This window comes from Mirounga leonina, unplaced genomic scaffold (assembly GCF_011800145.1).
Source record: "Mirounga leonina isolate KUSES-001 unplaced genomic scaffold, KU_Mleo_1.0 Mir_165, whole genome shotgun sequence".
Classification (NCBI taxonomy): domain Eukaryota; kingdom Metazoa; phylum Chordata; class Mammalia; order Carnivora; family Phocidae; genus Mirounga; species Mirounga leonina.
Genome location: NW_023270415.1, coordinates 4,699,074 through 4,725,841, shown reverse-complemented (window position 1 = coordinate 4,725,841; position 26,768 = coordinate 4,699,074). Strand labels below are relative to the sequence as shown.

The following is a 26,768-nucleotide window of genomic DNA, read 5'->3' as shown; positions in this document are numbered from 1 at the left end:
CCTACACCTAAAGGAGCTGGAGAAAGAACAGCAAATAAAGCCTAAACCCAGCAGGAGAAGAGAAATAATAAAGATCAGAGCAGAAATCAATGAAATAGAAACCAAAAGAACAGTAGAACAGATCAACAAAACTAGGAGCTGGTTCTTTGAAAGAATTAACAAGTTTGATAAACCCCTGGCCAGACTTATCAAAAAGAAAAGAGAAATGACCCAAATCACAAAATTATGAATGAAAGAGGAGAGATCACAACCAACACCAAAGAAATACAAACAATTATAAGAACATATTATGAGCAACTCTATGCCAGCAAATTAGATAACCTGGAAGAAATGGATGCATTCCTAGAGATGTATCTACTACCAAAACTGAACCAGGAAGAAATAGAAAACCTGAACAGACCTATAACCACTAAGAAAATTGAAGCAGTCATCAAAAATCTCCCAAAAAACAAAAGTCCAGGGCCAGATGGCTTCCCAGGGGAATTCTACCAAACATTTAAAGAAGAATTAATACCTATTCTTCTGAAACTGTTCCAAAAAATAGAAATGGAAGGAAAACTTCCAAACTTGTTTTATGAGGCCAGCATTACCTTGATCCCCAAACCAGACAAAGACCCCATCAAAAAGGAGAATTACAGACCAATATCCCTGATGAACATGGATGCAGAAATTCTCACCAAAATACTAGCCAATAGGATCCAACAGTACATTAAAAGTATTATTCACCACGACCAAGTTGGATTTATCCCTTGGCTGCAAGGTTGGTTCAACATCTGCAAATCAATCAACGTGATACAATACCTTAAGAAAGGAAAGACCAAGAATCATATGATCCTCTCAGAAGATGCAGAAAAAGCATTTGACAAAGTACAGCATCCTTTCTTGATCAAAACTCTTCAGAGTATAGGCATAGAGGGTTCATACCTCAATTTCATAAAAGCTATCTATGTAAAACCCACAGCGAATATCATTCTCAAGGAGGAAAAACTGAGAGTTTTATCCCTAAGGTCAGGAATGTGGTAGGGATGTCCACTATCACTACTGCTATTCAACATAGTATTGGAAGTCCTAGCCACAGCAATCAGACAACAAAAATAAATAAAAGGCATCCAAATTGGCAAAGAAAAAGTCAAACTTTCACTCTTTGCAGATGCTATGATACTTTATATGGAAAACCCAAAAGATTCCACCCCAAAACTGCTATAACTCATATAGGAATTCAGTAAAGTGGCAGAATATAAAATCAATGCACAGAAGTCAGTGGCATTCCTATACACCAACAACAAGACAGAAGAAAGAGAAATTAAGGAGTCGATCCCATTTACAATTGCACCCAAATCCATAAGATACCTAGGAATAAATCTAACCAAAGAGGCAAAGGATCTGTACTCAGAAAACTATAAAATACTCCTGAAAGAAATTGAGGAAGACACAAAAAAATGGAAAAATGTTTCAGGCTCATGGATTGGAAGAACAAATATTGTGAAGATGTCAATGCTACCTAGAGCAATCTACACATTCAATGCAATCCCCATCAAAATACCATCTACTTTTTTCAAAGAAATGGAACAAATAATCCTAAAATTTGTATGGAACCAGAAAAGACCCTGAATAGCCAGAGGAATGTTGAAGAAGAAATGCAAAGCTGGTGGCATCACAATTCCAGACTTCCAGCTCTATTACAAAGCTGTCATCATCAAGGCAATATGATACTGGCACAAAAACAGGCACATAGATCAATGGAACAGGATAGAGAGCCCAGAAATGGACCCTTAACTCTATGGTCAACTAATCTTTGACAAAGCAGGAAAGAATGTGCAATGGAAAAAAGACAGTCTCTTTAACAAATGGTGTTGGGAAAATTGGATAGCCACATGCCGAAGAATGAAACGGGACCTTTTCCTTACACCACACACACAAATAGACTCCAAATGGTTGAAAGACCTCAATGTGAGACAGGAGTCCATCAAAATCCTAAAGGAGAACACAGGCAGCAACCTCTTCGACCTCAGCCACAGCAACTTCTTCCTAGAAACATCGCCAAAGGCAAGGGAAGCAAGGGCAAAAATAAACTATTGGGACTTTATCAAGATAAAAAGCTTTTGCAAAGCAAAGGAAACAGTCAACTAAACCAAAAGACAACTGACAGAATAGGAGAAGATATTTGCAAACGACATATTAGATAAAGGGCTGGTATCCAAAATCTATAAAGAACTCATCATACTCAACACCCAAAGAACAAAAAATCCAATCAGGAAATGGGCAGAAGATATGAATAGACATTTTTCCAAAGAAGACATCCAAATGGCCAACAGACACATGAAAAAGTGCTCAATATTGCTCGGCATCAGGGAAATCCAAATCAAAACCTCAATGAGATACCACCCCACAGCAGTCAGAATGGCTAAAATTAACAAGTCAGGAAACGACAGATGTTGGCGGGGATGCAGAGAATGGGGAACCTTCCTACACTGTTGGTGGGAATGCAAGCTGGTGCAGCCACTCTGGAAAACAGTATGGAGGTTCTTCAAAAAGTTGAAAATAGAGCTACCATATGATCCAGCAATTGCACTACTAGGTATTTACCCCAAAGATACAAAAGTAGGGATCTGAAAGGGTATGTGCACCTTGATATTTATAGCAACAATGTCCACAATAGCCAAACTGTGTAAAGAGCCAGGATGTCTATCGACAGATGAATGGATAAAGAAGCTGTGGTGTATATATATACAATGGAATATTATGCAGCCATCAAAAGGAATGAGATCTTGACATTTGTAACGATGTGGATGGAACTGGAGGGTATTATGTTGAGCGAAATAAGTCAAACAGAAAAAGACATGTATCATATGACCTCACTGATATGAGGAATTCTTAATCACAGGAAACAAACTGAGGGTTGCTGGAGTTTGGGGTGGGGTGGGAGGGAAGGGGTGACTGGGTGATAGACACTGGGGAGGGTTTGTGCTCTGGTAAGCACTGTGAATTGTGCAAGACTGTTGAATCTCAGATATGTACCTCTGAAACAAATAATGCAATATATGTTAGGAAAAAAAAAAGAAGAAGATAGCAGGAGGGGAAGAATGAAGGGGGGGAAATCAGAGGGGTAGACAAACCATGAGAGATGATGGACTCTGAAAAACAAACTGAGGGTTCTAGAGGGGAGGGGGGTGGGAGGATGGGTTAGCCTGGTGATGGGTATTGAGGAGGGCACATTCTGCATGGAGCACTGGGTGTTATGCACAAACAATGAATCACAGAACACTACATCAGAAACTAATGATGTAATGTATGGGGATTAACATAAGAATAAAAAAATTAAAAAAAAGAATGACTAAGATAATCTAATAGCAAAAGGTTATTAATCTATCATAATTAGCATATTGTGTTATTGGCATATTGACAAATTGACTCATGGAACAGAAAGAAAGACATTATTAATTGCAGCAGTGGCACTGCTCATCTACAGAAAGTAGATTTCCTCAATAAATAGTGATAGGCAGCTGGTCACACGGAAAACATGAAATAAATCTTCACTTTACCCCATACTCCAAATTAAATTCCAAATTGAAAAATTACTTTAATATTAAAAAACAAATATTTAAATATTTATGAATAAAAATAAGATTTTTATGATAGTTATACAGAAGAATTTTTAGAGCAAAATATAAAAATCATTATTATATAAGAAAAGATTGATAAAGTCACCTACATTACAATTTATATCTTCCATTCACTTTTAAAAAAGAATCAAAGATATTTGTAACATATATAACTGACAAGTATTTTTTTGTATTTGTAATATATGAAGAAATTTCTAGTTCAATAGCAAAAAAGGACAGATAAATTAGGAAATGGGGAGAGATAATGAGTACAGTTTGGAAAAAGTTACATTTAGTATACTTGTTGGGACTGAATGTAGATCTCTAAGATGGTTGGTTTATGAGCATGAAGCTAAGTTGTATAGTCTATGATTGTGAATTAAGTCATTTAGAGGAGGGCCAAGGGTGGGAATTCCTTGTAATGTAGAAGAAAGAAAAGCTGTGAATTTACCATAACAAATGTCCAGTATGACACAGAAACTCAGAGGAGAAAGGAATCCCAACAGCTAAGAATTATCTCCAGAAGGAAAGAGTGATTAAATGGGTCAAAAGCTACAAAAAAGTACTTTCAATAAAACTGATTTTTTTTTTAAGATTCTGAATTTAAGGACCCAAAGAACAATTTTCATGCAAGCAAGGTAAAATAAGCTTCAGCATAAAGGGGAGGGGAGGCAGATATGTAGAAACTATTTTTTCCAAGACATTTCTTTGTGAAGGCAAGCAGTAAGAAAGTGACACTGAAGATGGGGTAGGAATATGGGCAAATAAGGGGAAGAGCCTATTATTCTGAGGTATTTTCTGAAGGAAAGAAGGCACAAAGATGGAAGGGAGTGAGTAAAGGTGGTTCAGGATTTCTCAAGTGGCAAGATGGGATGGGATTTGCAAAATTCAATGAAGCACTTTGCCTTAAAGATAAGAGGCATTTCTTCACTTTAGATGAGAAGAAAAGGGCAGTTAGGAATGGGTGCATAGAGAAGTACCTCTATGAAAGAGGAGTGTAGGAAGTCAAAGGATTTATAGTCTGAGGGCTTGTTTTGGCTTTTTTGTTTGTTTTTCCTGTGGAGTAGAAAATGCTGACGTTTTGTAGGAGAAAAGTATACTGAGAGATGGATTTTTTTATTGTTGTTAAATAGGATCTGAAGTGACAAAGGCAGTTTGTCTCTGATAAACCAGGACACATGATCACTCCAGATATTTTTGAAGGACAGGCATGAAGAACACAGTGCCAATGTGTTGAATAGAAGGACAGTAGGGTAAAGGAGTTGAGAGTTTAGGTAGGAAAGTCGTAGAGGGGATGAAACTTAGGATCCTGGGTGAGGGTGCCTGGGTGGCTCAGTCATTAAGCATCTGCCTTCGGCTCAGGTCATGATCCCAGGGTCCTGGGATCGAGTCCCACATCGGGCTCCCTGCTCAGCGGGAAGCCTGCTCCCCCCACTCCCCATGCTTGTGTTCCCTCTCTCGCTGTCTCTCTCTCTCTGTCGAAAAATAAAAATAAAATCTTAAAAAAAAAAAAAAAGGATCCTGGCTGAAAAGGGGAGAATGACACTAGACAGGATTGGCCAAGAAGAAGGAAGAGGAAAGTTCCTAGAATTCTAGATAGCGCCAAAATGAGGAGATGATGGAGCAGAAGGGAGAGGAGGTTTTGCTGTAGGGTGTGGTATTAGATATTTTCCAAAAGACTATAAGTGATGGCATATAAGTGGTGGTAATGAGTAGCTATTAAGACAGGAAGTGAATATGTTTAGAGATACAGGACATCTGATAATGGAGGCCATGATGTGAAGTGTTAGTTAGAGATCCTTTGGGTGAATCAGGAAGGTCACTGCCTAATAGAGTCACTAGTCCTCATGAGATGTCCACTATGCATTGTCAGGAATCTATAAGCCTTAGTTTTAGCAAACTCAAATACAATGTAAGATTTGAATATAACAAAATACAGTTCTTACTTCAAGAACAGAATCTTTTTATCTTCATAAGTTTTTGATGTTACCATATATTTTTATTTCAGTCATACAAAAAGCCATCAAGAAAGATATGATGAAAAGCCCTTATGCCCACTACTCAAATGAAGAAATAAACATTACAAATATACTTAAAGATTGTTTGTTCTTCTTCCTTTCCATCTGTTCTCAACTCCAACCTACTTGCCTCTAACCTGGGTTTGGTGTGTATGTCCACATGGTTGATTTATTTTAAAGTTTTTATTTTGAGATAATTGTAGATTCACATTTAGTTGTAAACAATAACACAAAGAGAACCAGACTCGTTAGCAAACTACAGACTCCACCTACTACGAACCCCGACAACTACTAATCTGTTCTCTATTTCTATAATTCCATTGTCTCAAGAATGTTATATAAATAGAATCCTATAGTATGTAACCTTTTGGGACTATTTTTTTTTCATTCTGCATAATTATGTGGAGGTTCTTCCAGATTTTGTGGGTTATCAGTTGTTCTTTTGAATAAACCACAGTTTGTTTAATCATTCACTCATTGAAGGACATCTAGGTTTTAATTTTTGATTAGTACTAGTAAAGCTGCTATAAACATTCATGTACAGGCTTTTGTGTGAGAGTAAGTTTTGGGCTTTCTCTGGGATAAATGTCCAAGAGTGCAATTGTTGCATTAAATGGTAGTGTCATCTTTAATTTGTTAAGGAAATTTCTAAATTCTTTCCAGAATGGCTTTGCCATTTTACATTTCCTACCAGTGATGTATGAGTGATCCAGTTTCTCTGCATCCTTGTGATTTGTGTTGTCACTATTTTTTATTCTAGCCATTCTGATAAGTGTGTAGTCATATCTTATAGTGGTTTTAATTTGTATTTCCCTCATGACTAGTGATGTTGAGCATCTTTTCACAGATTTGTCATCTGTATATTCTCCTCAGTGCAATGTCATGTCTTTTGCCCCTTTTCTATTTGAATTGATTGGTCTTTTATTGTTGAATTTTGAGGGTTCTCTGTATATTCTAGACACTAATCCTCTGTTTTGTATGGGGCTTGTAAATATCTTCTCTTAGTCTGAAACTTGTCTTTGCATCCTCTCCACATGGTCTTCGCAACACAAAAGTTTTTAAATATGATGGAATCTGGCTTATCATTTTTTTTTCTTTGGTGGATTATACTTTCAATACAAGATCTAAGAACTTTTTGCCTGGCCCTGCATTTTCTCCTATTTTTTTTTTTTAAGTTTTATAGTTTTACATTTTATACTTAAGTTTGTAGTCCCTTTTTACTTAATTTTTGTATGAAGTGTGAGACTTAGTTTGTTCTTCATTTTTTTTTTTTTGCCTGTGGGTACCCAATCGACCAGCACCTTTTGTTGAAAAGTCTCCATTGAATTGCTTTGCACCTTTGTCAAAATCAGTTGGGCACATTTATGTAATTATATTATTGGGTTCTTTGTTCTGTTGATGCAGTTCTCTGTGTCAATATCACACAGTATTAATTACTATAGTTATAAAATCAATCTTAAAATTTAGTAGGTTGATTCCTTTCACTTTATTCTTCTTTGTGAAAATTGTTTAGCTATTTCAGTTCCTTTGCATTTCCATATAAATTTTAGAATGATCTTGTCTATATCACACAAAAAAAATCTTGGATTTTGATAAGAATTGCATTAAACCTGGTATCAATTCATGGAGAAATTACATCTTTACTATCTTGAGACTTCCAATTCACAGATACAATGTATCTCTTCATTTATTTATATCACCTTATATCTTACATCAACATTTTGTAGTTTACAGCATACAAGTACCACACGTTTTGTTATATTTATACATAAATATTTTAATGTTCTTGAAAAATTGTAAAAGGTATTATTTTAAAAATTTTTGTGTTCATATAGTCATTGCTTGGATATATAACACAGTTGATGTTTTTTACATTTATCTTGTATCCTGCAATCTTGCTGAGCTTACTTTGAAGTATTTCATAGATTTCTAGAATTATCTGTAAAGACATTAATGTCATCTGCAAATGGGGACAGTTTTATTTCTTCTTTTCTGATTTGTGTGTCTTCTATGTCTTTCTCCTGCCATATTATACTGGCTAGAACTTCCGGCAATATGTTGAGTCAGAGTTCTGAGAGCAGACGTCCTGGCCTTTTTCCATTTCTCAGGTGGAAAACAATTACTCTTTCACCATTAAGTAAATGATTATTGTAGGTTTTTGCATATGTCCATTTTCTTTTTCTTTTTTTAAATTTAATTTAAATTTGTCTAATTAACATATAGTGTATTTTTAGTTTCTGAAGTAGAGTTCAGCGACTCATCAGTTGTATATAATACCCAGTGCTCATTACATCAAATGCCCTCCTTAATGCCCATCACCCAGTTACCCCATCCCTCCAGCCCCCCAGCAACCCTCAGTTTACTATAGTTAAGAGTCTCTTATGCTTTGTCTCCCTCTCTGACTTCATCTTGTTTTATTTTTCCCTTCCTTCCCATATGATCTTCTGTTTTGTTCCTTAAAGTCCACATATGAGTGAAATCATGTGAAAATTGTCTTTCTCTGTTTGACTTATTTAGCTTAGCATAATACCTCTAGTTCCATCCACATCATTACAAATGGCAAGATTTCATTTTTTTTGATGGCTGAGTAGTATTCCATTGTATATATATACCACTTCTTTATCCATTAATCTGTTGATGGACATCTGGGCTTTTTCTATAGTTTGGCTATTGTGGACATTGCTGCTATAAACATGGGGGTGCACATGTCCCTTTGAATCAGTACATTTGTATCTTTGGGGTAAATTACTAGTAGTGCAATTGCTGGGTCATAGGGTAGCTCTACTTTCAACTTTTTGAAGAACCTCCATACTGTTTTCAGAGTGGCTGTACAAGCATGCATTCCTACCAGCAATGTAAGAGCATTCCCCTTTCTCCACATCCTCCTCAACATTTGTTGTTCCCTGATTTGTCAATTTTAGCCATTCTGACTGGTGTGAGGTGGTCTCTCATTGTCATTTTGATTTGTATTTCCCTGATGCTGAGTGATGTGGAGCATTTTTTCATGTGTTTATTGGTGATTTGTAAGTCTTCTTTGGAGAAATGCCTGTTCATGTCTTCTGCCCATTTCTTAATTGGATTATTTGTGCTTTGGGTGTTGAGTTTGATAAGTTCTCAATAGATTTTGCAAATATCTTTATAGATTTTGTTGAGTTTGATAAGTTCTTTATAGACATTTGCAAATATCTTCTCCCATTCTGTAGGTTGTCTTTTGGTTTTGTCAACTCTTTCCTTTGCTGTTAAAAGATTTATCTTGATGAAGCCCCAATAGTTCATTTTTTTCTTTTGTTTCCCTTGCCTTTGGAGAACTGTATAGCAAGATGTTGCTGGAGCCAAGGTGAAAGAGGTTGCTGCTTGTGTTTTTCTCCAGGATTTTGATGGATTCCTGTCTCACATTTAGGTCTTTCATCCATGTTGAGTTTATTTTTGTGTATGGTGTAAAGAAATGGTCCAGTCTCATTCTTCTGCATGTGGCTGTCCAATTTTCCCAGCACCATTTGTTAAAGAGACTGTCTTTTTTCCATTGGACTTTCTTTCCTGCTTTGTCAAAGATTAGTTGATCACAGAATTGAGGGTCCATTTCTGGGTTATCTATTCTATTTCATTGATCTATGTCTGTTTTTGTGCCCGTACCATATTTTCTTGATGATGACAACTTTGTAATAGAGCTTGAAGTATGGAATTGTGATGCCACCAGTTTTGGTTTTCTTTTTCAACATTCTTTTGGCTATTTGGGTCTTTTCTGGTTCCACACAAATTTTAGGATTATTTGTTCCAGCTCTGTGAAAAATGTTGATGGTATTTTGACAGGGACTGCCTTGAATGTATAGATTGCTCTGGGTGGCATAGACATTTTAACAATATTTGTTCTCCTAATCCATGAGCATGGAATGTTTTTCCATTTATTTGCGTCTTCCTCAATTTCTTTCATAAGTGTTCTATAGTTTTTAGAGTACAGATCCTTTACCTCTTTGGTTAGGTTTATTCCTAGGTATCTTATGGTTTTTTGTGCAATTGTAAATGAGAGCAATTCCTTAATTTCTCTTTTTTCTCTCTCATTGTTAGTCTATAGAAATGCAACTAATTTCTGAGCATTGGTTTTATACTCTGCCACTTTGCTGAATTCCTGTATGAGTGCTAGCAATTTTGGGGTTGAGTCTTCTGTGTTTTCCATGTAGAGTATCATGTTATCTGCAAAGAGTGAGATTTTGACTTCTTCTTTGCTGATTTGGATGCCTTTTATTTCTTTTTGTTGTTGGATTGCTGAGGCTAGGACTTCTAGAACTAGGTTGAACAACAGTGGTGAGAGTGGACATCTGTGTGTGTTCCTGACCTTAGGGGGAAAGCTCTCAGTTTTTCCCCATTGAGACTGATATTTGCTGTGGGCTTTCTGTATATGGCTTTTATGATATTGAGGTATGTACCCTCTATCCCTACACTGTGGATAGTTTTAATTAAAAAATGTGCTGTACTTTGTCAAATGCTTTTTCTGCATCTATTGAGAGGATCTTATGGTTCTCATCCTTTCTTTTATTAATGTAGTGTACAACACTGATTGATTTGTGGATTTTGAACCACCCTTGCAGTCCAGGAATAAATCCCACTTGGTTGTGGTGAATAGTCCTTTTAATGTACTGTTAGATTGTATTGGCTAGTGATTTGGTGAGAATTTTTGTATCCATATTCATCAGCAATATTGGTCTGTAATTCTCCTTTTTCATGAGGTCTTTGGTTTTGGGGACAAGGTAATGATGGCTTCATAGAATGAGTTTGGAAGTTTTCCTTCCATTTTTATTTTTTGAAACAGCTTCAGAAAAATGTCTTAATTCTTCTTTAAATGTTTGGTAGAAATCCCCTGGGAAGCCATCCAGCCCTAGACTCTTGTTTGTTGGGTGATTTTTGATTACTGCTTTATCAGAATAGGTATTAATTCTTCTTTAAATGTTCAGTAGAATTCCCATGGGAAGTCATCCGGCCCTGGACTTTGTTTGTTGGGAGATTTTTGATTACTGCTTCAATTTCCTTGTTTGTTATGGGTCTGTTCAGGTTTTCTATTTCTTCCTGTTTCAGTTTTGGTAGTTTATACATCTCTAGGAGTGCATCAATTTCTTCCAGATTGCTTAATTTGTTGGAACATAGCTGTTCATAATATGTTCTTATAAATGTTTGTATTTCTTTGTTGTTGGTTATGATCTCTCCTCTTTCATTCATGATTGTATTGACTTGGGTTCTTTCCCTTTTTCTTTTTGCTAAGTCTGGCCAGAGGTCTATCAATATTATTAATTCTTTCACAGAACCAGCTCCTAGTTTCGTTGATCTGTTCTACTGTTCTTTTGGTTTCTATTTCATTGATTTCTGCTCTAATCTTTATAATTTCTCTTCTCCTCCTAGGTTTAGGTTTATTTGCTGTTCTTTCTCCAGCTCCTTTAGGTATAAGGTTAGGTTGTGTATTTGAGACCTTTCTTGTTTATTTAGAAAGGTTTGTATTGCTGTACTTTTCCCTCTTAGGACCACCTTTTCTGCATTCCGAAGGTTTTGAACAGTTGTGTTTTCATTTTCATTTCTTTCCATGAATTTTTTTTTTTAGTTCTTCTTTAATTTTCTGGTTGGTCCATTCATTCTTTAGTAAGATGCTATTTAACCTCCATGTATTTGTATTCCTTCCAAATTTCCTCTTATGATTTGTTTCAAATTTCAAAGCATTGTGGTCTGAAAATATGCAGGAAATAATCCCAATCTTTGGTACTGGTTGAGACCTGATTTGTGACCCAGTGTGTGATCTAGTCTGAAGAATGTTCATTTGCACTCAAGAAGAATATGTATTCTGTTACTTTAGGATAGAATGCTCTGAATATATCTGTGAAGTCCATCTGGTCCAGTGTGTCATTCAAAGCCCTTGTTTCCTTGTTGATCTTTTGCTTAGATGATCTGTCCATTGGTGTAAGTGGGGTTTAAAGTCCCCTACTATTACTGTATTATTATCAATGTGTTTCTTAATTTTATTATTAATGGTTTTTATTCTTGGCTGTTCACATGTTACGGGCATAAATATTTACAGTTGCTAGATCTTCTTGTTGGATAGACATTTTGACTATGATATAATGTCCTTCTTCATCTCTTAGTACAGTCTTTTGTTTAAAATCTAATTTGTCTGGGGGTGCCTGGGTGGCTCAGTTGGTTAAGCATCTGCCTGCAGCTCAGGTCATGCTCCCAAGGTCCTGGGATTGAGTCCCACATCAGGGTCCTTGCTCAGTAAGGAGTCTGCATCTCCCTCTACCCTTCCCCCCTGCTCGTGATCTCTCTCTCTCACTCTCTTTCAAATAAATAAATAAAATCTTTAAAAAAATAAAATCTAATTTTTCTGATATAAGGACTGCCACCCCAGCTTTCTTTTGACATCCATCAGCATGATAAAATGTTTTCCATCCCCTCACTTTCAATCTGGAGGTGTCTTTGGGTCTAAAATGAGTCTCTTGTAAACAGCATATCAATGGTCTTGCTTTTTTTTTTAAGATTTTATTTATTTATTTGAAAGAGAGACAATGAGAGAGAGAGAGCACATGAGAGGGGAGAGGGTCAGAGGGAGAAGCAGGCTCCCCGCCGAGCAGGGAGCCCGATGCGGGACTCGATCCTGGGACTCTAGGATCATGACCTGAGCCGAAGGCAGTCGCTCAACCAACTGAGCCACCCAGGCACCCCAATGGTCTTGCTTTTTTATCCAATTTGATACTCTGTGTCTTTTGATTGTAGCATTTAGCCCATTTATATTCAGAGTAACTATTGAAAGATATGAATTTAGTGCCATTGTATTACCTATAAAGTATATGTTTCTGTATATTGTCTCTGTTCTTTTCTGGTCTATGTTACTTTTGGGCTCTCTCTTCACTTAGAGGACCCCCTTTAATATTTCTTGCAGTGTTGGTTTAGTGATCACAAATTCTTTGGTTTTTGTTTGTCCTGGAAGCTCTTTACCTCTCCTTCTATGCTGAATGACAGCCTTGCTGGATAAAGTATTCTTGGCTGCATATTTTTCTCTTTTAGCACCCTGAGTATATCATGCCAGTCCTCTCTGACCTGCCAGGTCTGTGTGGATAAGTCTGCTGCCAGCCTTATGTTTCTTTGACCTTGTAGGTCAAGGACCTCTTATCCCTGAGCTGCTTTCAGGATTTTCTCTTTGTCTCTGAAATTTGCCAGCTTCACTCTTACATGTCAAGGTTTTGACCTATTTTTTATTTTGAAGGGGGTTCTCTGTGCCTCCTGGACTTGAATGCCTGTTTCTTTTCCCAGATTAGGGAAGTTCTCAATTATAATTTGCTCAAATATACTTCCTGCTCCTCTCTCTCTTTCCTCTTAATCCGGGATCTCAATTATTCTAATATTGTTTCACTTTATGGAATCACTTATCTCTCGAATTTATGCCTGTGATCCAGTAGTTTTTTTTTATCTCTCCTTTTCTCAGCTTCTTTATTCTCCATCATTTTATCTTCTATATCACTTACTCTCTCTTCTGCCTAATTTATCCTAGCAGTTAGAGCCTTCATTTTTGATTTCGTATCATTAATAGCCTTTTTGATTTTGACCTGATTAGATTTCAGTTCTTTTATTTCCCCAGAAAAGGATTCTCTAGTGTCTTTTATGCTTTTTTCCAGCCCAGCTATTATCTTAATAATTGTTATTCTGAATTCTAATTCTGACATCTTACTTATATCCATACTGATTAGGTCCCTGGCAGTTAGCACTGCCTCTTATTCTCTCTTGGGGGGTGAGTTATCCCGTCTTGTCATTCTGTCCAGAGAAGAATAGATGAACGAGAGACTAAATGCAAAAACTGCAACAACGACCCTAGAAAAATACACACTAAAAAATACACACTAAACACACTAAACTAATCAGAATAGATCAGATACCAAAAAGAAAAAAAGAGAGAGAGAGAATAAAATCAAACAGGTGAACAGAGCAGAACAATAAGCTAGGCAGAAATTAGATCCCAAAATTGTAAAGAAAGAAAAACATATATATACAAAAATAAAATTGACTACAATTAAAGGAAGCCAAAAATGAAAAAAAAAATGTAAATGTAAAAGTGAAAATTAAAAAAGTCTTAAAAAAGAGTGATAAAATAAATTAGTTGAAAAGGAAAAAAAAAATTAAAACTGAAAGACTAAAAAATCATGAGAAAAAAACATGAATTCTATATACTATTTTCCCCTAGTGCTGGAGTTTTGCAGTTCTGTATGATCGGAAAACTTGGTATTAACTGGATGTTCCTGCTTGTCTTCTGGGGGAGGGGCCTGTTGCTCTGATTCTCAGGTGTCTTTGCCTGGGTGGAATCGCATCCCCGTTGCCAAGGGCCTAGGCTCAGTATAAGTGACTCTGGATTGCTCTGTGTGGCTTTTGTTCTCTGAAGTCTTTCAGCATCATTTTGGGGGATTGAAATGAAAATTAAATCAGCAGTACCCTGATCTCCATCCCCAGAGCTGAAAGTTCATGCCCCCCACTCTTCAGTGAGCCCTCACAGAAAAACAGTCAAGCACTCTTGTTTCCCTAGTTTCTGTCCACATTCTGTGTTCAACCAGCCTTTGATGGAATGTTTTATCTCAGGCATGAGACCCCATCTTGAGTCTCCAAACTTTACTTGCTTGGCCTGTGATGGAAAGCAGTCACCAAACTGTGCAGCGGTTCATGTTTTATGGCAACACCAAGCAGACAGCCCACTCCTGAACTCCCTGTTTGCAGCTGTCTTCCCTGCTCCAATGCTTGGGACTGCTGTTGCACTCAGGCACCTCCCTCCTTTCTGTGACTCTGGGATTCCTGAGACCACACTGTCCCACCTGTGATTCCGTCCCACTTTACCACCTGAGTGCATTTCAGGCAGAGACGTCTCCCACCAGAGCAGACTTCTAAAAGTTCCAATTTTGTGCTTCACTGCTTATATTACTTTTGGTACCAGGCTCCCTGTCCCCAGGGTTTATCTTCTAATATATCACCTCAGATTCATGTCTCTGCATCTCCTACCTCACAAAAAGTGGTGACTTTTCTATTTGTAGAATTGCAGCTATTCTTTTCTTAGATCTCTTGTTGAGTTTACAGCTATTCAGAATGATTTGATAGCTATCTAGCTGAATTCCAGGGACCAGACAGAACTAGGGTCCCCTACTCCTCCACCATCTTCCCATCTATATTCATTTTCAAGTTGTGTAAGCTCTCTATTACTATTTTTCTGAGAGTTTAATTTAATCAGAAATAAGTGTTAAATTTAGTCAAACACTTTTTGCACTAATTGAAATTATGAGGACTTTTCTTCTTTATTTGTTTGTATAATAGATTCCATTGGTTGATTTTTCAAATACTGAACCAGTCTTGTATCCTTGGAATAAACTCTTTTGGACATGGTATATAAACTTTTTATATTGATGAGTTCTATTTGCCAATACTTTATGGATGATTTTTGTGTCTATATTAATGAGAGGTACTGGTCTGTAGGGTTTTTTTTTTGGTACTGTCATTATCTGGTTTTGATATTAAGATAAGCCTCCTAAAAAGTCAGGAAACATGTCCTCCTCTTAGTTTCTAGAAGAGATTGTATGTTGGATAAAATTCTCTAGCAAAAGATTTTAATTCTTTCCTAAAAATTTATGTTTTGGGGTTTAAAAAATATTATGAATTTAATTCCCTTAATAGTTATATAGGGTTATTCTAATGATCTACTTCATATTAGGTAAGTCACAATAGTTTGTTTTTTGAAGAAATAAAGTAAGATAGAATCTCTTTATTTTAGCCAGCAATAAACTTTTGATGTTACCATATATCTTTTTTTCAGGCTTATGAAAAGACATTGAAAAAGAGTACTAAAAATCCTTGTACCCACTACTCAGCTCAAGAAATAAATATTACAAATATTTAAGGTTAAAGGCTTTGTATATTTCTCTTCCTTTTTTTCTGTTCTCATCTCTATCCTAATTATCAGTACCCTGGCTTTGATATTTATTACTCTCTCTGATGTCCAAGTAATTGCTTTTTAAAACACTAGTATGGCTAACCAATATGATATCTAGATTTATACCATTTGACTTAGATAGCACGTGTTGACAAAAATGGTATCAACATGATGTCATTTTGATTTGTTTCCACAGCTCTCCCAGTGTTTACTCAACTACCTCAGGATACAAGTGTTGAGGTTGGCAAGAATATAAACATTTCATGTCATGCTCAAGGAGAACCACAGCCCATAATTACCTGGAATAAGGTAAGATCTCAACTAAAGGTACAATAGTATTAAAAACACTGACAAATATATTGACCCAATGAAACGAGGTAGTGATTCTCACATTGATTTATTACTGTTGTGATTTTTGTTAGCAAGTAATATTTTTTACACTGAAAGTATTTTGCTCATTTTTTAAGTGACTACATCTGATTTTGTCTCAGGGCTTTGATAAATTTAACCTTTGTCATTTGCTTGGTGATGAAAGCTTCATAAGTATAACTAAATTCTTCTAAGGAAAAATTGCTTTTGTTTTATGTAAATTTAAGAGTTTTAGTGGCTAGAAAGAAACAATTTTGAATTAATAGCTCAGAAGTGGATTAAAAGTAGGGCGTTAGCCAAAACAAGAATGAAAAATTTGGTTTTAAAACAAAGTGACATGAAAAAAGCCCTTCTGTAGGTTCAAAACTTAAGTGACTTTAAAGAAATAATAGCTTCTTATTTATCTATTTTACTTCCTTTGGTTCTTTGAGCTATATTCTTTCAACATAATTGCTTCTTTCACTTTAAGTTTTTTAACAGAATGCAATGATTGGTCTCAGATTCTGATGTTCTTAAAAAATAAATGAAATGCATACATCAAAATGGCAGTTTTTTATAGAAAATTTGGACAAAAAGTAAAATTTTCACTGTGAAAACTTGCAAAGCTATTTTCCAAAAACACTTGGTTTATTTTTGTTGTTGTCATACAGCAACAAGGCCTTAGTTTTGGTGGTTCGCTGCTCTTGTGCTGAGCTGAGCATCAGATGCAGTTATGCAGTTCTTTATAAAAAGTAAATGTAGTGGTCTCAAAGTTGAACCTTTAGGCTCAGGTACTCTCAAGTATGAATAGTTTTTATAATTTCTTTCTAGTATAGTATTATATAATTCAAATATTTTTTACTAAAAGTAAGAAGTATGAAAAATACACATTTTAGTCAGTCTCTAGAGCCCTATTTGATGTTATACTAAAGGCTGTATCATACAATCATATCAGCAAAATAGCTCAGTTTAATTCCTAAAGGTTAGCTTTTAATCCCAAGTGAATTGATTGAGGGCTGACTATATGCCAGAAGTTTTGTGTACACTATCACATTTAATCTTTATAATAATCCTCTGCTATTCACAAGGTTCAAATGAATGTGAATTAGGCTACTCCCAAAATAAGCAGATAAAAATTTATTGGAAAGCTAGCTGATAACTCAGAGACTCTAAGCAAAAACTATAGAACTATAGGGTTAGCTTAAGAGTTCTGGTAACACGTATGGAGAACAGATAGGAAGGGAGTGCTTTTGCAAAGAAGATGAAATTATGGGCCAGCAAGAGGAAGTGGAGGGAGGTAGTCCTGAAGGAAAGACACCGTGGGCCTCACTGCTTGTGCACCTGGTCACTTCTCAGCCTTCTCTGTGTCTAGTCTTTTTTCATCTGCCCTCCACCTCATAGGTCCTGTTAGTTCATCTTATCTCTTCCCCTGAGTTACCAGCAGCCCATCACTTTGGACTTACTTTCTAGTGGTCAAAGACAACTGTGAGAGTCTGAAGACCTATGAAGCATTTTTTCACTCTGAACCTTTCTGGTTACATTCTGGCCTACTAGTCATCACAGGGGTATGAGTTCTTTTGAAACAACAGCTCTCATCCTCAGTTTCCTCTGAGTCTTTTGGGGAGGGGAAGGAGGGAAGAGTCTCTGCCCCTACTCCACTCCAACCCAGTCCTAGAAAGCCAATTTCTTTTCCTTTTTAAAAATTAATAGCGGAGGGGCACCTGGGTGGCTTAGTCGTTAAGTGTCTGCCTTCGGCTCAGGTCAGGATCCTGGGGTCCTGGGATCGAGCCCCACATCGGGCTCCCTGCTCCATGGGAAGCCTGCTTCTCCCTCTCCCACTCCCCCTGCTTGTGTTCTCTCTCTCTGTCAAATAAATAAAAATAAAATCTTTAAAAAAATTAATAGCTGAATACATTTTAATAATATTTCATATGAAATGTAGTCATCTTATCTTCTTAAGGTATAATTTTAATTGAGAAACATATACAAAGTTTTGCAGGTACATAAAACTTATGAGTACATATAAAGAAGAAATAGAAGAGGAATCAGAAATACGAAAATATTTTGATGCTTTTAGTTGGTAGATTTATGAAAATTTTCCTTCTTTCCAAATTTTATTTTTATTTTTGTCAGAATCCTTTTCTAGAAGTAAGAAAATATGAATAAACTATTTATTCATTCACTGAATGATGATTTTAAAATGATTATATTAAATAATTACATACTTGAATTTTGAGTATCATATTTATTTTAATTAAGAGAGAAGGATAAACCACACTTCCTAGAAAGTACTTTCTCTCTCTCTCTCATTTCTTCTCTTCATTAGATTCATAAAATACCTCATCTAATACTTGACACAGTAGGTGCTCAGTAGATATTTGTTGAACTAATCAAACTATATCAAACAAAATGTAAGATGTTATTTTTATTTTATTTTATTTTATTTTTTTAAAGATTTTATTTATTTATTTGAGAGAGAGAATGAGATAGAGAGAGAGCATGAGACAGGGGAGGGTCAGAGGGAGAAGCAGACTCCCCGCCGAGCAGGGAGCCCGATGCGGGACTCGATCCAGGGACTCCAGGATCATGACCCGAGCCGAAGGCAGTCGCTTAACCAACTGAGCCACCCAGGTGCCCCAAGATGTTATTTTTTTAAGGAATCATATTTTCTTCCAGTGACAGTTCTTTTCACTCCCTAGGCAGGTGTTCAGATTACCAAAAGTGGTAAATTCCATGTCAGTGGTGAAGGCATGCTAACCATCTATGATTCAGGGCAAGCTGACCAAGGAAGGTATGAATGTGTGGCTCAGAATTCATTTGGCCTTGTTGTGGCCAACATGTTTCTCACAGTTGTAGGTAAGTATGGCTCCTCATGCAACCTAAACAAATGTCTTTGACAGTTTCTACTCCTCATCCTAACTGATTTGTCTCACTACCCAAGTTCCCTTATATGTTTTTTCTAGTCAAATCAAACTTATTTTAATTTTTTAAATCTAAGTTTTAAGTGTAAACTACATTAAAGGATATCAAACACCAAAACTATCAATGCCAAAGGTGAACAAAAATAGGAAGGATTCACAAATGTATATCATGTTTTCTTAGGAAATGAAAATTATAGCATGTAAGATATATTCATAGCTAAATAAAGTGGAGTCAGAGATTTAAGGATAAATGGAATTTAACATGTATGAGTTACTCTGACCTGGTGTATTTAGTTCTACAGTAAAATTAAAAATCAATCAATCAAACTTCTAGGTAAGATTTGACACTGTAAGAACAAATATCTCAATATTTTGGAACATTTGTAATTGGTCAATGTATTTGGCATTGTTCTACATTTTGTCATCTGGCTGGTTATTTATCTGTAGCCCTCTGCTAGTTGTTTATAAATGATGACTGCTTAAAAAAAATTGTCATAGTTTTACAAAAAATAAAATCCTTTTTTTTTTTTTTTCTTCAGTCAATTGGTTTGTATTGGAAGTGAGGGAGTCTATTTGTGGGCAGACTTGAGTGGAAACCTCAGCTGTGGGTATGGGAATGGGGACTGGCTGTGATAATGGACTGGCATGTTCTCCACGTGGGGAAAGAATTCAAGAAAATCACAGCATGTGGGGACATGACATCGGGTTGCTTTTTTTGTAGATGAGTTTAGGAGCTTCTGCCTTATTGACAATCAGCAGTTGAAGTAAATGAGTTCAGCTACAAGCATATGGAGTACTATTTTGGGCTTTGCCTGCTTTTTGGTTTCCTTAGAAATGGGCAGATTTAAAAAATAGGGTTTTACAGATTTATTTTTTCTTTTTAGTTTTTCCAGCTCTTATGGGTCTCTATATCTATTGGGTAAGTCTTCTCATTATAAATACAGGCCTGGATAAAAATAGATTTATTTAATTAAATCACATCCTTAACGATGTCACTGTCTTCCTATCATGTAGTACAATAGTTTCATATTCTTACACTTGAAAATTCTCCTGAGAAATCAAACTTCCAAATACCCATTTGTTTGGTTATTTTATATAAAGTATATATTTTCATTAATGTTGCATAAGTCTTTACATTTTTATTATACTGTATGGTAAAAAGTATTCTCTGTAGAATATTAGTCTTAAAATTATAACAATGTGTCTAGTAACTAACGAATATTTACTCTAGGAGAGTCAGAAATTCTTTATCACATAGAATTTCTTAAAGTTACAAAATCTTAGCCTTACTTGGTATTTGATGAGTTCATGTTTTTCCTGATTTAGAATCTGTAACAGTTGTGTTTCTTTTTATAAATTTATAGAGCTCCTTTTCTACTGCTTAACTATTTATGAGATCTATGAGAAAATATTCTTGAGCATTTTGGAAAAAACTTATTATAAAATTTAAATTACTATTTTTTAGGTTCTAGAGATGCTAGGAATCTTTACCATTAAACAAACACATACACAAACAAATATTCTCTCTCTGCCTCTTATTCTCTCTCTGTTTGTCTGTTTTGCCCTGCCACATACACACAAATGCTATAACCACAGTGGTCAATATTTTAGAACCTCCAACATAAGAATTTCATTGTGGTAGACTGAAATTTAACTAACTATTTTATATATACACATTAAAAGTAAAACATTTAGGGGCACCTGGGTGGCTCAGTCGTTAAGCGTCTGCCTTCGGCTCGGGTCGTGATTCCAGGGTACTGGGATCGAGTCCCACACCGGGCTCCCTGTTCGGCAGGAAGCCTGCTTCTCCCTCTCCCACTCCCCCTGCTTGTGTTCCTGCTCTCTCTATCTCTCTCTCTGTCAAATAAATAAATAAAATCTAAAAATAAATAAATAAATAAAACATTTAGATTAAGATGTATTAATTACTCTATTTACCAGATTTTAAAACAGTGATAAGTAGCATTTACCAATATTCTGCTCTATTGTATAGAAAGCAGAAAGTCAGGCTATAGAGACAAAATAGTACAAAAGAAGTTATTCAGTCAAGAAAAAAATTGTTTTTTGCTCTTGAGACATTTTTATAACAATATAAGGGGAAATCAATTTATATTTGTGTCTCACACCAAATAAATTTTATATTAGAAATATTTTTATAAAAAGAAGAAAAAGTATGAAGATATAAATTTTTAAAATTTTGAATAAATTTAAGATTTAAGTGTGTGTGTGTGTTCACACAACCCAAATTTCAGAATAGGAGGAAATGTGTCAATATAAAATATCACTTATGGAACATTTTATGACTTAGACCCTTTCATTCACCAGTCATCCTAATTAAAGGGAAAAGACCATTCATTATAGGAGGATTTTCCAATTTTAATGCCCTAACTGAGCAGTGATGGAATGTTGTAACTCCGCTCATTGTGTAAGAAGTGATACAAAGAGGATAATGCCTTGTGAGTTTCTATTCTGTACTGGGAATACAACCATACAAAGTAATCTAAAAGAATAAAAATACACAGTAACAATTTAAGCAAAATCTGGGCATTATATATATAAACCATGCATTTGAATGAGTGATGTTCAAAGTAAGGTATTTATAATAGCAAAAGGAAAAAGGGTTCCCACAAGTTGTGATTTTTAAAGTTTTTTTAATAGATGTAATAGATTTTATTTTATTATTATTTTTTATTTTATTATTATTATTTTTTAAAGATTTTATTTATTTATTTGAGAGAGAATGAGATAGAGAGAGAGAGCATGAGAGGGGGGAGGGTCACTGGGGGAAACAGACTCCCTGCCGAGCAAGGAGCCCGATGCGGGACTTGATCCTGGGACTCCAGGATCATGACCCGAGCCGAAGGCAGTCGCTTAACCAACTGAGCCACCCAGGAGCCCTAGATGTGATAGATTTTAATAGTTTTAATAAATTTATAAAAACCTATAAGGCTGATATAGTGTTTATTGGGAACCTATCCTTTGGTTTAGGGTGCCCTCAAAGTATTTTGTATTGGCAAATATTACTCACATCAGCATACTTCTTTCTCTCGATGATATTTGGCATATGAAAGCTACACATATTACTTTAGACCCCAAAAAACCTCATAATTTTTGTTCAAAACATAATTTATTTTAACACCTCCTATATATATTGATGTGCTGTTAAGTGCTGTCAAGTTCATAATTCACAGTATATTCTTATGACTCATTTCTTGCTTGTGAAAATGGCTCAGTCTGAGGACACAAGACATTTATATTGAATATTAACAGTTTGAGATAGTGGGAAAAACCCTCGGTTAAGTCATTAAACTTACCTGTATTGATCTCAGTCACTTTGGATACCTTACCCATAACTGGAATTAATTTTCTCATTTCTTAAAAATGTGGAACTGGACACTCTCAAGAGGCCTTCTTGGCATAGAAATTCTGTTTTTACAATAGAATTCAAATGTGCAACAATAGTCGGGAAGTAGTTTAGAGCATGTCTACATGATAGAATGTTTACCAGTGAGACATTGGAATAATATATGGATTGGTAAAAGTTAAATAGTGACACAGCATGGATTAAATGAAAATTTTGAACCACAAATACCACATGTATACTGTTTGTAATGATATAAAAAATCAATCCAAACAATGTTGTCTCCTTTGAAATTCTGAGTTGAGTATCTAATTGTTGTGTTGGACATTTCATTTTGGATGACCCACAGGCCTTCCAATTCCATGTGTTAAAAACCAATCGAATGTATGCTAAATTGAACTCCTCATTTTCACCTCAAGACCTGTAACCTCTTGTCACTCCTTTAATACAGTCCATATTCTATAAGGAGGAAGCCAGAACTTCTGATTTTTTTCTGCTCCCTCCTCCTTCTTTACCCTAACTACCACGTCTCACCAGTTTTTCCCGCAAATATTGCTTCTTTTCCATTTCTCCATGTGACCTCCTCTTTCATAGTTCATTTTTTGGTCATTTAGACTTCTGCAATAACTTTCTAAATGGTATTTCCTCTTACAATATTCTTTACTTTGACTATATCCTCAACCTGTTAAATTATAAAGGAGAATTAAGGTTACATTAGTTGACTTTAAGTTAATGAGACTTTTCCTATTACATTAAGTAAATGACCTGTATTAAACTAATACTAATATTACTACTAAAAAAAATTTAGCATTTATTGGGCATTTACTGTGTGTTCCAAGTGTTATTTATCAATTAACTTATTTGATTCTTTTAGGATCTAGTTATTTTTTTGAAATTCTGAATGAATAATTCACTGATTTTTTGACATTCTAATCCAGTTGTCATTGTCTAGACAAACACCACTGCAGTTGTTGCCCAATGAGTGAACTATGAAGTATCAGAAAATTTTAATTGTGTTTACTCAAATATGTCAATGAAATGAAATTATACTGAATCATTTTCAATTGCTATTTTACTATATTTGTTTATTTACTGTGAATATGATATAAATTAATTTACATAGGAATTAATAGATACATGACAACCTTGTTTACCTCGGCAAACTTAAATACAATGAATGGTGAAATATTTCTATAAACAACAGCATATACCTAATATACATATACATATGTTTATAATACCTTTAACCATATTGAATACATTTCCCATCCATTTATACATAAAATCTATACTGAACACATATGTCTATCCTGAGATAAGCCTGAGATATCCGTGTTTCAAAAAAATTAGCATTAAACTTTAAGAACAGATTTTTAGTACAGTAGTGTTTGGTTAGTCATGAAACTATAAGGAAAGCAAATAATCAAAATAAAAGGCTTATCTCAATGATTAAAGCCAAAAAAAAAAGTAGCGTCTCACCTTTTCAGTCTCCGGAAAAAAAACGGTGGAGCTTGCAAGACAGTGAACCCATTTACATACCTAATGATGCAAACTGATGAGTAAGGCAGAGTGGTTGCTGTTCAAAGAAAATTATCTCACAAAGGCAGTCGTTAATTCCCATTTGTATGCTGTGGGAGTGTCCGGTTTCCTAGGGCAGCCCTCTTGGGCGGTGTCAGTGGTGGTCGGTCATTCTCTTAGGGGAAGATTTCATGTGGTAAGGCCTGTTTAGTTAATGACAGTGACATTATCTGGTTACTTTTCTCAAGGAGGGAGGGGGAGATAAAGAATACTCAGTTGTGAAAGAAACTCGGTTTTTATTGAGGTCTAGGTATTTTGTGGTGAGAAGTGATGGCAGGGGTTCAGGTATTCTGCATCAATGTCTCTTTTGGGGCTCCATCCTACTCCTCCCTGACTCCTATTCTCCCCCATCTGGGTTGTACTCTGACCGAGTGGGCACACAGCAGTTGGTGGACCATTACACCTAAGCAATACCTTCCTGAAAGGACTCAAATTTATCTTTTGACTTTATCTTCCTTGCGGGTGGTAGATCTTATAGATACATAGACAGAACTGAAAGGTGATGTTCATCAGTCAACTTTAAACATGCTTAATTTCATAACCCTACTGAGGCTTTTTCTCCTTTTTTTTTTTAACCCCAAGACTTAACAAAAGAAAATGATCTAGTTCTCCCTCCCCTTCTGCAAAATTTTGCATAAAAAATGGAGAATATACTCAGGATCATTCTATCCCTACATTATTGAGGTAGTTTTTAAGACAAATAAAATATTAACAGTGTTGTTTGATTCTAATGTGCCCCAATAAACTGAATTTGCTTTGCATAATACAGTGCTCTTCTAGAAACATTTGTGGAAATCTTTTTGCAATTTGTACCACACCAACTAAAACATTACTAAGACTGAATGAATAATAAAAAGGTTAGCTTTATTTTATCATAAAACTATGAACCTTAAAAAATTCATAATTGAAATGACATAAGTGAGAAAGAGTTCTTGTTACCACAAATATTTTCTGTGTGAACATACTACATATTTAATGCACTTTTAATAATCTGTGAACAACTTTTATGTGTTTTCTCTTTGTGCACATCAAAATTTAATTATTTCAAACAATGTTTACATATTATGCCACCTTTCTTGTTATTTTCCTTTCCTTTTCACATCTCCACACTTGTTAGTTTCTTAATAACAAAGAGAAAAAACAGCTCAAGTTGAACAAATGACAGGACAACAGAGTGGCAACCAATAAGTATGTGAGGATATGGATTACTTAGGGGCTTAGAACATAATAATCACTGAAAGGCACCTTATATTTGCATTGTGACATGTTGTTTTCAAAGAACTTTGCATGCCTTTTTTATTTAATAATCATATTTGGCCCAACTATATATTGCCTCAACTCTATGTTGAACAAGTCTTACTATTTCCACTTTATGAATGAGTCAAAAGATGAAGAATAGGTGTAAAATTCCTTATGCTTGTAAATTTTATACAACCATAATATCAAAACTATTTTATAAACAGAATAAAAGCAAAACTATCAAACAAATAAAATTTAGATGAACATGTTAATTGATGCTTTCCCCAAATGTAAATATCCCTTCCAAGTTCTGTCTGCCACAGTGAACAGCCTTCTGAGTTTTGGCTGGCATTGTCTGCTGTGTGATAACTCAGTCCTACAAACAACCTTTGATAGACCTCTGATCGCATATTATGCACACAGGTGCAGGGGTCCAATAACAGTAATTGTCATGAATAAGAACACATCATTGATGCCACGCTCTACACTTGAAGTTCACAAGTGAAGGACTAAAAGGGGAACAACAGAGAAAAGGTTAACATCTTGTGAACCTATAAGCCAGCACAGATTGATTAGATTGATCTCGGTTCCTTTATATCCAAATTCAGTAGGCTCATTCTTACTGACTTGTTTTTGAACTATCACAGGGTATGTCATGTTAGGTATATTGAAAATATTAGGTTTGCTCATAATCATTGCAATTATATTGACTGCTTGATTTGTTGATTAATCAATCCATCCCCTTATAAGCCAATACCCCACTCCCATCTTGCTCACTATGTTATGTAACTATAGTGCATTTACTATATATTTAATTAAATCATTTTATGATTCTCTTTCAGCTTTCTAATTTTTACATTAAGCACTCTTTTTAGCATCCATGCATGTGTCCATCCAGCCAATTCTAACTGCTGCCTGATATTTCATACTGTACATCCACCACATTTTTCTCACCTACACTTCCATTGCTGACAATTTTCCTTAATTCCTTCCATACAGAGTTGCAATGAACATTCTCATTTATACCCCTGATGGATTTGCATGAGAATTTCTCTAGATATATATGTGGGAATCAGATTGCTGGGTGAGGGGATGTGCACATATGTCATTTTACTAAGTAAAATCAAAATAAAAAATATACATATCCTTAAACAAAATCTTGGAAATAGGAGCATCACTTCTACATTCCCACTGGCCTACCCATGTCCACTCACCCCTGCCAAAACTTGGCAGTAATCAGCTTTTTTATTCTTGCCAGAATAAGCATAAAATGGTAGTTCATTGATATTTTATATTTTATTTCTGAGGTTTTAAGTGGTTTTCAAAATCTGTCATATACTTAATAACTTTTGGGGTTTCCTCTTTTATAACTTGCTTGTATATATTTTGTCTTAATGCATTACAGGAATTCCTTGAATGAAATAGAATATTAATTCTGTGTCAGATTAGAAATTATAGATATGTTACTTATTATGTTATTTGTCAACGACATTTTTACCTTTTTTATTTATGTCTTTCCTTGAATGGAAATTATTAATTTAATGTAATCAAATTAATCAATTTATCTTTGTTTTCTTTCAATTATCTTTAGCTATTATATAGTTAATCCAATGTGATTTTTGAAGTATAAAAGGTAAAACTGACCTTCTGGAGCTTTAATATTGTGGTCATGATAAGGACTGAAATGAATTGACAGTATAGCCTCTAACTCATAACTACTGCCTATAATCTAGTTTATCAAGAATGTCTTTTGGCAGAGACCTT

General features: G+C 35.2%; 1 protein-coding gene across 1 annotated transcript in view; it reads left to right on the top strand.

The window, feature by feature from the left end:
- PXDNL (peroxidasin like) overlaps positions 1 to 26,768 on the top strand; it is a 507,553-nt gene that overhangs the window by 383,114 nt on the left and 97,671 nt on the right. Inside the window, exons 13-14 of the mRNA XM_035011137.1 lie at positions 15,754 to 15,866; positions 18,605 to 18,761. Of these exons, the coding sequence (XP_034867028.1) occupies positions 15,754 to 15,866; positions 18,605 to 18,761 (270 nt within the window). The remainder of the gene's footprint in view (positions 1 to 15,753; positions 15,867 to 18,604; positions 18,762 to 26,768) is intronic.